This window comes from Physeter macrocephalus, chromosome 12 (assembly GCF_002837175.3).
Source record: "Physeter macrocephalus isolate SW-GA chromosome 12, ASM283717v5, whole genome shotgun sequence".
In the NCBI taxonomy this organism is placed as follows: domain Eukaryota; kingdom Metazoa; phylum Chordata; class Mammalia; order Artiodactyla; family Physeteridae; genus Physeter; species Physeter macrocephalus.
In genome coordinates, this window is record NC_041225.1 from 82,848,479 (window position 1) to 82,859,108 (window position 10,630).

Genomic DNA, 10,630 nt, shown 5'->3' on the forward strand with positions numbered 1-10,630 from the left:
GGCTCTGGAGTCAGACTATCTGAATTTGAATTTATGCTCTATTACTAGTTATGTGACCTTGGGCAAATTACTTAAACCTTTAATCATTTCTCTTTCCTTATGAGGATTAAATTAAAATATCCATGTATGTACAGTATATGGTACGTAGTAAGTAGTTCTATCTATCTGTATATGTGTGTGTGTGTGTATATGCCAGCATGCAACATTGATAACAGAGATAGAGTCCCTTCCCTTCCCTCTTTTATAAACACCTACCAGATACTGAGACCGAACTTGCCTATCTTAGACTTTTCATTTAGTTTAATGCAGGACAAGGCAATTCACTTTAACTTTGGTCTCCCCAGTTAAAGCATATGTGATCTAGCAGAGTGACACCAATGAAGGAATAATTATAATTCAACATATGCTATAGTAGCATGAAAATGAAATTTCAGAGAAAGATCGGATTAATTTTAGCTGGGGAGCTAGAAAAATCATTATAGAAGGAACTTGCCTGGGAACATAATGAATGGGTAATAAGACTTTTCCAAAGAGTTGAGAGAGAAGGATTTCTACCAGGCAGTGAGAATACCCTCAGCACAGCTGTGTAAGTGCAGGGTGTGCCTGGGAACTGGGAAGAGTTCAGAAGGACAGAAGCAAGGAATTGATGGGAAGGTGGGAAAAGATGAACTTGGAAAGACAGACTGGGGCCAGATGGTCCAAACCCTCAGGGTCACACCAGAGTGGTATCTTCTCTTCTGCTAACACACATGCCAGCAAGACTGCTAAGAACTGATCAAAAGCCCCAGCAATGTGTCTCATCACTGCTATCAGTATGTTAGGTCAAGATTTATCCCTGGTAAGATTTTTAATTCATTATTCAGAAGTTCAACCTATCAACTGAAAAAAGATGCACAACTAGAAGTTGAGAATTATATTTTATTCAGCAGACATGCTGAGAACTTAAGCTTGGGATATATAGCCTCTCAGATAGCTCTGAGGGAATGTTCCAAAGAGGTAATGGAGGGGCCAAGATATATTGGAGGTTTTGCACCAAAAAACGGGTGGTCAGAACATCAAAAATTAAATACCGATAATTGAAGAAAAAGCAGATATCTCAAAGTAATGAATTTAGCACTTTTCTCTGTATGGGAAGATGCGAGAGTCTGGGCTCATTGAAATCATTCCTTTGATATGCACCTTAACTACCTAGGACCACTGTCCTGCTTTTCTCCATCCTGAATCCCCTCAGGGTGCAGTGGCTGATAGTTTGATGGCTGCACCATCCTTTGTTTACTGATATGGCAGGTGACATTTCTCGTCCACAAACCCCAGGGATTAAGGTTGGCTTAAGGGAGACAGGGGAACAGGCAAAGCTTGTCCCAGTCCTTCATTTGGTTGAGTCTCCCTGTCCCTTCTAACCTAGGTCCCCAAGGCCACCTGGAAGCCTCTGCCTGTACAGGATACCCAATGCTATACTGCCAGAGGCTTCAGGCCCTCATTTGAGTTCCCAGCTCCATGCCCTGCCATTCTTCTTCCCCCACTACTCATCAGAGCCCCGATTTCTGTCCAGGATGAGATTGAGAATGGGCCAAACAGATAAACCAGCCTCCACGGCAGCCCTGGTCCACAGCCATTCTTAGTAACACATTGTGCTAATCGTACAGGACTCCCCAGAAACGCCATGAACAGTTCTCCAACCTCAATTTCTGTTTGCTCCTAGACGTACATTTTTCCCAACCTCTCTTCCGCCCACCCCTGCCACAGTTAGAACAGATGCTCTCATCAGATAGAAGAACTTCTATCCACCACACAATAAGGGTGCTCAAAAGAGGATTGCTTCAGAAAGTCTGAAGAGAGTGGTTGCTTCTTTGTTTCTTCTCAGGAAATAGAAGCAGCTTTGGGCTGTGCCTGAATCGGCTCTTTCCTTCTGGACCTAGAGTTTGGTCTCAACTTCTCCAACCCTATTAACCAACAGATCTGAGCCCAGTGGCTCCAGCCTCCGCAGGACTGGAAATGGAAGGGTTTGGCCCCTTGCTATGGCCGGGGGCTTCAGCACGCTGATTGCAGAGCTGAGTGGGTTTCTTTCAGCTTTTGTTTCAGCTGCCAAGAGCCCGGGGGCTCGTGACCTGGGACAAGCTCAAGAATGTCAGGGAGGAGGGGTCAGCCCAGCAAAGGCAAGGAGGCCTGGGGATGAGGGCCATCCACAGAGTTCAGGCTGAGAGGCCTCTGTGCTGCGGGGCCAGCCTCTTTAGTAACCTATTCTGGTAAGACACGAGGGATGGATAAAAATGAGCCATTATACATAAGACAGATCCATTCCTCCAGTGGCAATATATTTTCCTCACATGCTTTTCTCTTCACAGCAAGTAAATGCATGTGAAGCCAGTGACTCTGAAGTCGGTCATATTGAATTTATTCAGTTTTCCTCAAGTCTTCAAGCGTGAAGTGTTGCAAACCTTCATATGTACACTGGGGAAAGAAAGGATGAAAATAAAGCTCCAAGGCAAGGCCCAAGGAAAAGCCTGTGAAAGAAAACGGTAAGATAAAGCAACACAGTTTCAAATCTTAATCTCTTGAAATGGTGCCTTGAAAGCCGCACTTTCCACATTTCTGAGTGGAGCCTTCAAAACTCCGTGTCAAATCACGTTATAACCTTGCTTCTTATCTGTTTGTGAGAGATTTCAAGGGCCAGTAATTCCCCCAGATGTGGCAGAAAAGTTCACAGTAGAGATCTGCACACTTGACTAAGCTTCCTGCATTGCTTTTTGTGAGGGCTGGTGAAGGAGACAGATTTGTTCTCCCTTTCAGAACTAAACCATGCCACTGCCAAGGACACAGTCTCAAAGCCAACTCCCTTGGTCAGATACTCTCCAGGGCAATGACTTAATATTATATACTCTCTGTTTTGCTTTTTCAGCAAAACACATAGCCTGGGAGCATGTCCCTGCATTTTTTTCTACCAGTAAAAACTAAGAGACAAGACCCCTCCTATGAGGGACGCCTTTGGGTGCCCTCTCGCCAGACACTCTCCTGTGGTACCCCATCCCATAACCAGTGATGGCCTGGATATTTGGGCGCTGGCTGGAGGCTGCGGTGATGACAGTATAGGGGGCCTTAGGAGAGAAGAGGTACGGAAACACTAATAGCTGTGGAGAGAGGGTGTCACCTGCCATAGGAAGGGTGGGAGACAACTTATTTTGTCTTCTCCTCTACCTGCCTGGTGGCACTCTGACCGGCCCGAGGCTTCCACAGGAAGAGGCAGGCGTGATGAGCTCTCAACAGCATCCTCAGGACCAGGGGTCCCAACACAAGTGTCGACTGGGGTCAGGCAGGTAATGTCAGTGAGTGACTCACCTCAGTGGGTGAGGTGTAAGGCTGTAAAGATGGCTGGGGTCTAAGAAGAGAAAAGAAAAAAACAACATCTACTGTGTTATTTGTTTGTTTGTTAAACTAAAGACAACTTTCTGAAACAAAACCAAAATTAGTGCTTCTTGGCAGACGTGGTACCCCATCCCATAACCAGTGATGGCCTGGATATTTGGGCGCTGGCTGGAGGCTGCGGTGATGACAGTATAGGGGGCCTTAGCAAACTAATATACTTTCTTGTAGGCATGACATTCATCATTTCCTTTTCCTCTTGACTGTCCAGAGGCTCAAAGCTATATTTTGTGCTTCTCTTTGATTTTTTGATTTTCACTTTGATTTTTTTCCCTCTCCTTCCCATCTTCTTCCTCTCCCATACACACACACACACACGCACGCACACACACGCACGCACACACACGCACACACACCTGCTTGGTAGTCTGTAAAGATGTGACATAGATAACGTAGGAGTAATACTGGTTAAGTATTTCAGAGTTCTTAATTCCTTTTTATTAAGCATTAATATATGCCAAGGTCCTGTTTTTTATTTTCTTCTGTTTTATGTATTTTCATGTAAAACTCTCTACTGAATATCCAGACTCAGTAGAAAAGACTGTTAGGTTAATTCTAAATTCTGGCTCTGCCAGTGAACTCCAAGGGATTCTAATTTTAAAAACATCCTGTTATCTTCATTTTCAGGACTTAAAGTATCTCCCTTTAGAAGTTTTCTCATTTTGTTGTTTTTGTTGTTGTTGTTTTCTTTCACTCACTATCATCTCTGTCTGCAAGCCAAGATTATGAATAGAGATAATATATTTTAGGGAGGGGCCGTAGATCAAAAATTAATCTCTACCAAAGTTAATTCCTGCATAAATTAAGCTGAATGTGTTTTTCAACACCATAAATCCTGTGTAATAGGTATAAATAAAACATGAACCTGGGTTTCCTTATTTATAACTTCATATCTATGACGCTCCAGTGCAGAAAGGGCAAATTTGTTTTTTCTTTTTTAGAGCTGTTGGGCTAGCCATCTCAGAGGTGGTAGCAGACAGTGTAAAATTAGATTTCCTCTCTATGGCTGAAACAGCTAATAATCAGAAGCTCACAGAAAAATTTCCTCTGTGTACTTGTGCAATACCTCATGACCCTCCTCTTGGAACCAGCAAACCAGTAGAAGTGCCAGGGATGATTTGAGAATGAGATGGGAGAGAAACCAACATCTCTGGGGACTGGGAAGTTTGTTCTGCTCCAAGAAGTCGGTGGCCAGTTGTTGGCTTCAGGTTATTCTGGGACTGTAATTCAGTTCTTAGAGAATCTGTGAGGTGGGATGAAAATAGGGCGTCAGGATGACCCAGTTGATCATCCTGGGACCTGCAGGGGGCGCGCTAGTGCCTCATCCGCTTTACTTGGCCAGAACGCACACCCCACACCCCTCAACTAACTGTCTGAATGTCCACTGCTAACAGGTTTTTTTTTTTTTAATTTTTATCGAAATAGAGTTGATTTACAATGTTGTGCCAGTTTCGGGTGTACAGCAAAGTGATTCGGTTATACATATATATAAATATATATATTCTTTTTTTACATTCTATTCCATTATAGATTATTACAAGATATTGAGTATAGTTCCCTGTGCTATACAGTAGCTCCTTGTTAGTTACCTATTTTATATATAGCAGTGTGTATATTTTAATCCCAAACTCCTAATATATCCTTCTTCCCCTTCCCCCTTGGTAACCATAAGTTTGTTTTCTATAACTTATTTACAAAACATAAATAGACTCACAGACATAGAAAGGCATCTGTTGATTAAGAAGAGAAACGTAGAGTGAAAAGCACTGCTAACAGTTTTGCCTGGGAAATTATGCTCTACCCGCCCTCCCACTAAAGCCAGGGCAGCCCACAGCCAATGAGAGCATAAGATGCTCACCCCTTCTCCTCAATTCTGACTTGAGGTTTATACTCCAGGACTGCGTTGTCCAACAGTAGCCATGACTCGTATGTAACTATTTACATTTTAATTTAATTTAATTAAAAATTGTATGTCAGTTACACCAGCCCTATTTCAAATGCTCGATGGTCCTATGTAGATAGTGGTAACTGTACTGGATTGTGCTAGTTACATAGAACATTCCCCTCAGTGCAGTAACTTCTACTGGATAGCACTGCTCCAGGGTCTACCCCTATGGATCACACAAAGGCCTGTCCTGCTTCCATATCCGACTTCCCTGCCTCCCTTGTATTTTTTTATTTATTTTCTTTTTTTTAATAGTTAAGAGATTTTATTCAAATAGCTGTAATTATAGTGCTTGTTTGTCAAAATGAAAACGGAAAACAAGTATACAAAGCAGTTGATTACTAATTGTGTATTGAAAGCCGTTAAGAGGTTCCACGACGCCAAATAAACCAGTTGGGAGGTTTTCCCCAAGATAAAGTTTTAACAGCTCCAGCTTCTTCGGTGTTTATCCAAATGCAAAAGAAAAAAGTAGAGGTTATCGTTTTCGATGGCAAATCTGACGCTTGCAGGATGAGGGAGTGAAAGCACATGTAGACAGGGGTTCCCAAGGGCTGGGGCTTAAGGATGACCACCCGCACTCCTGCTGGTGAGACCCCAGAGAGCCCGGAGCAGGCAAGCAAGGGGACTGCAGGGCTCCCACTCCAACCAGAGCGTTCCAACCAAATTCTACTGGATAGCACTGCTCCAGGGTCTACCCCTATGGATCACACAAAGGCCTGTCCTGCTTCCATATCCGACTTCCCTGCCTCCCTTGTATTTTTTTATTTATTTTCTTTTTTTTAATAGTTAAGAGATTTTATTCAAATAGCTGTAATTATAGTGCTTGTTTGTCAAAATGAAAACGGAAAACAAGTATACAAAGCAGTTGATTACTAATTGTGTATTGAAAGCCGTTAAGAGGTTCCACGACGCCAAATAAACCAGTTGGGAGGTTTTCCCCAAGATAAAGTTTTAACAGCTCCAGCTTCTTCGGTGTTTATCCAAATGCAAAAGAAAAAAGTAGAGGTTATCGTTTTCGATGGCAAATCTGACGCTTGCAGGATGAGGGAGTGAAAGCACATGTAGACAGGGGTTCCCAAGGGCTGGGGCTTAAGGATGACCACCCGCACTCCTGCTGGTGAGACCCCAGAGAGCCCGGAGCAGGCAAGCAAGGGGACTGCAGGGCTCCCACTCCAACCAGAGCATTCCAACCAAAGTGCCCATGCTGACCCAAGAAAAGGCTGGGGTTCCTCCAAGGGGTCTGAGAGCGGTGGCTGCAGCCTCCAGCCCATCTCCTGGGCGGCCATATAAGCACAGATACGAGCACAAATGCTGCGGTGTGTGGGATGACCCGACACAGAGCAAATCACAGGGGCCCTGTTGTGACCATGCAGAGTGGATCATGGCTGGTCCTGCCCCGTTTCACGTTCCCGACGGGAAGCAGACCACTGGTGGGCTGGACTCAGGCCATTACTGCAGAACCTACACTACGCACATCTCTCCCTTCTGTGTGTTCAAGTCTTCTCCTTATCTTGTATTTGTAACTGTTTTTAAAAATGCACTGAGTTTGGGTTAAAAACCAACCACCAGAATGGATCTCAACACAGATCTAAAGCCCAGGGGCGGAGCATGGGGTTCGTCTGACACAGCAATTCCCGGATGACCCGTGTGCCTAACATCCCTTCTCAGTTCTAAACAGTGGGTCGATTTTCTTTTTACAATAAAGAAAGCTGAGTAATATTGCATAGGAGTACCAGAAACTGCCTCATTGGAAACAAAAACTATTTACATTAGATAAAAACCCAGTTGCAGGCTGCGTCTGCACATTTACAGCATAGTGAAGCACACTGTGACCGACCATGGAGACAGCTTCTGGCGCTCACACCTCAGGGGCACGTTTGCCGCATGAGAATAACGTGAGGGTAGCAGGAGGGAGTGAGAGGGGAGGAGAGAGGAGTACAAACTCACTTCTGGTTCCAGAGCTGATTGGACAGCCAGTCCGGTCCCTCATAGAGCCCGTCCCTGCTGCTGGCACAGGTGGCCTTAATGTCCCAGTTCCTGTGGTGCAGAGAGTGTAGACCCAGCTTGTCGGTGATCTCAGCTGCATTCATGGCATCGGGGAGGTCCTGTTGGTTAGCAAACACGAGCAGAACGGTGTCCCAGAGCTCGTCTTCTGCCAGCATCTTCCTTAGCTCCTCTCGGACCTCATTCACACGCTCTCTGTCATTGCTGTCAACCACAAAGATGAGACCTTGTGTGTTCTGGAAGTAGTGGTGCCACAGAGGCCAGATCTTGTCCTGGCCGCCGACGTCCCACACAGTGAAGCTGATGCTGTTGCATTCCACTCTCTCCACGTTGAAGCCTGTAGTGGGAATGGTGGTCACGATTTCACCCAGCTTCAGTCTGTACAGGATGGTGGTCTTTCCCGCAGCATCTAGGCCCACCGTGAGAATGCGCATTTCTTTTTTGCCAAAAAGGCCCTTGAAGAGGTTTGCAAAGATATTCCCCACGTCGTAGAAGGACGGCAGCCACGCTGGCCAGAGAAACCCTCGGCGCAGCTGCTGCTCTGAGGCAGGAGTTGGTTTCACTCCCATGAGCTGCTTTATTTATTTTCTGAAGAGCGCTCCCTCAATGAGTCATATGCACCCAAATCCCTGTGTCAAGCTCTGCTTCCAGGGAGTTCTATCCAAGACACCATCTCTATTGCGTTCAGCTCTAGGCTCACCGTAAACCAACAACTGAGCATTAACATTTGGAAGCCTTAGATGTCCTTACCCTAAAAGATACTCACGCGTGCTTGCTTTCTAAAGCACAGGCCCAAAAGGTCAATGGGCCAGGCTTTTGTAAAAGCAAAAGCTTTCTGGGACCACAGTGAAGTAGATTTTTTGCTGGTTGGTTTGTTTGTTTTTGAATTTTATTTTATTTATTTTTTACCCAGCAGGTTCTTATTAGTTATCCATTTTATACATATTAGTGTCCCCATGTCAATCCCAATCTCCCAATTCATCACACCACCATCTCCCCACCCCACTTTCCCCCCTTGGTGTCCGTACGTTTGTTCTCTACATGTGTGTCTCAATTTCTGCCCTGCAAACCGGTTCCTCTGTACCATTTTTCTAGGTTCCACATACATGGAATATATATACGATATTTGTTTTTCTCTTTTCTGACTTACTCATGGTGAAGTAGTTTTAAATTGCCCCAAACTGTGACTGAGGAGTGTGAGTCTCTGCAGGAGGCATGCGATGCCCGGATGAGGGAGAGGAGAGGCCTAGCTGAGCAGCACCGGTGAAGCAGAACAGTAAGTGCCCTGGGTGTGAAAGCACATACCTGACTGATGGTTGAAGACGAGCCATACTCTCAATGTCAACTTTTTCATCCTTAACAGGAACTAAATATCCAACAGAGGAAATCCAGTTATCCCCTGCACTTTACCGGGAGCTTGCTTGCTGTTGGTTGGCATGACTTTTGCCTCCAGTTTCTGTACCTAAGTCTTCCCTGTGGGTCTACCAATGAGTGGTTTCCTCTTCCTGAATATTTCAACACGGAGCTGTCCGATAGAAATATAATGCAAGCCACTTATGTGATTTAACATTTTCTGGTAGTCACATTTAAAAAAAAGTAAAACAAAAGAGGTGAATTTAATTTTAATAGTGGATTTTAATTTACCCAATATATCCAAAATATTATCACTTCAACATGCAATCACTGTAAAAATTATTAATGAGACATGTTACATTGTTTTTATCATATTAGACCTTCACAATCCAGTGTGTGATTTATATTAAGAATACAGCTCAATTCAGAGTAGCCACATTTTTTTTAATCAACGTGTAGTTGATTTACAATGTTGTGTTAGTTTCAGGTGTACAACAAAGTGATTCAGTTATACATACATATATATCTTTTCTTCTTCTTCAGATTTTTTTCCCTTACAGGTTATTACAAAACATTAAGTATAGTTCCCCAGACTAGCCACTTTTCAAGTGCTTGCTGTCACCGTATTGGGTATTGCAGCTCCAACCATGGCCTTAACTTAAAATCTGTCCATCTGTCAGTATATCAGGAATGAGTTCCGTGAACAAGGACAAATAAGTTTGTCTTCTGGGGCCTCATCTAGAACTATTTGATCTCTAAAAACCCCTCAAGCTCTACAATTCTTAAGCTCTGTGATGTCTATTTCCAAAATCTCCTCCAGCTGATTTAACCGGTGTGACCTACTGCCTATCAAACCAGCAAGATTTGAGGTAGTGAGCTATCCATTCATGTGTGTGTTTGGGCCTGTGTGCAAAAGTAGGCCCATTTTCAGATGGCATAGGCTGTCTGCAACTGGGAAAGGAGACTGGCCCGTGAAAAGAGTACAGTTTGGTTCATGGCTTTTAAAGATAATTAAATTAATTTTAAAATCATGTTTTGATTTAGTTTAAAAGCAGTGAGCTTTACCCATCTATGTGTAAAATTTAATTGTATATCCACACAAATATTAAGTAAATATATACATACACACAGGGGTATTCATTGCAATATTTTTTAATATACCAAAATATTGGAAATTAATTTTGTCTACCCAAAGGTAGCTATTAAAAAATAATAATAAGGGGCTTCCCTGGTGGCGCAGTGGTTGAGGGTCTGCCTGCCGATGCAGGGGACACAGGTTAGTGCCCCGGTCCGGGAAGATCCCACATGCCGCGGAGCGGCTGGGCCCGTGAGCCATGGCCGCTGAGCCTGCGCGTCCGGAGCCTGTGCTCCGCAACGGAAGAGGCCACAACAGTGAGAGGCCCGCGTACAGAAAAAAAAAAAAAAAAAAATTGCAGACTCCTGTGCCGACTCCAGACCTACTGCAAGCGAGTTTCTGGGAGGGTAAAAATTTGCATCAGTAGCTGTCCTTCTCCCCAAGGTGATTCTTACATATACCCAGGTCTGAGAAAAGGACCACTCTGGACGGGCTGCACAGGCTACTGCATAGCTGTCAGCTAAGACAGATTCTGAGGGCCGACCGCAGTCCATCACCTTTGATGGGCCTCACAGCAGAACGGGCCAAGAGCACTAGCTCTGAGGTCAGATATGCTGGCTTGAATCTTGGCTCTACTGAAACCGCACAACTCAGACGGCATTCGAACGTAGCCAGAACTCAGATTGGGACTTGAACCCACAGGCTGGGACTCAAACCCACTGTCTTTTAATTCAGCCCCCAAACTTTTTGGCACCAGGGACTGGTTTCGTGGAAGACAATTTTACCACAGATCGGGGGGGTGGCAGATGGGTTGGGAATAATGTGAATGGTAA

The 10,630-nt window shown here is 44.4% G+C and overlaps 1 protein-coding gene across 1 annotated transcript; it reads right to left on the bottom strand.

Annotated features, from left to right (window-relative positions):
* Positions 1-7,308: 7,308 nt before the first annotated feature.
* LOC102984837 (ADP-ribosylation factor 1-like) lies at positions 7,309-7,938 on the bottom strand. Its single transcript, XM_055088851.1, has one exon. The coding sequence runs from the start codon at positions 7,936-7,938 to the stop codon at positions 7,309-7,311; it is 630 nt and encodes a 209-aa protein (XP_054944826.1).
* Between the last annotated feature and the right edge of the window lie 2,692 nt (positions 7,939-10,630).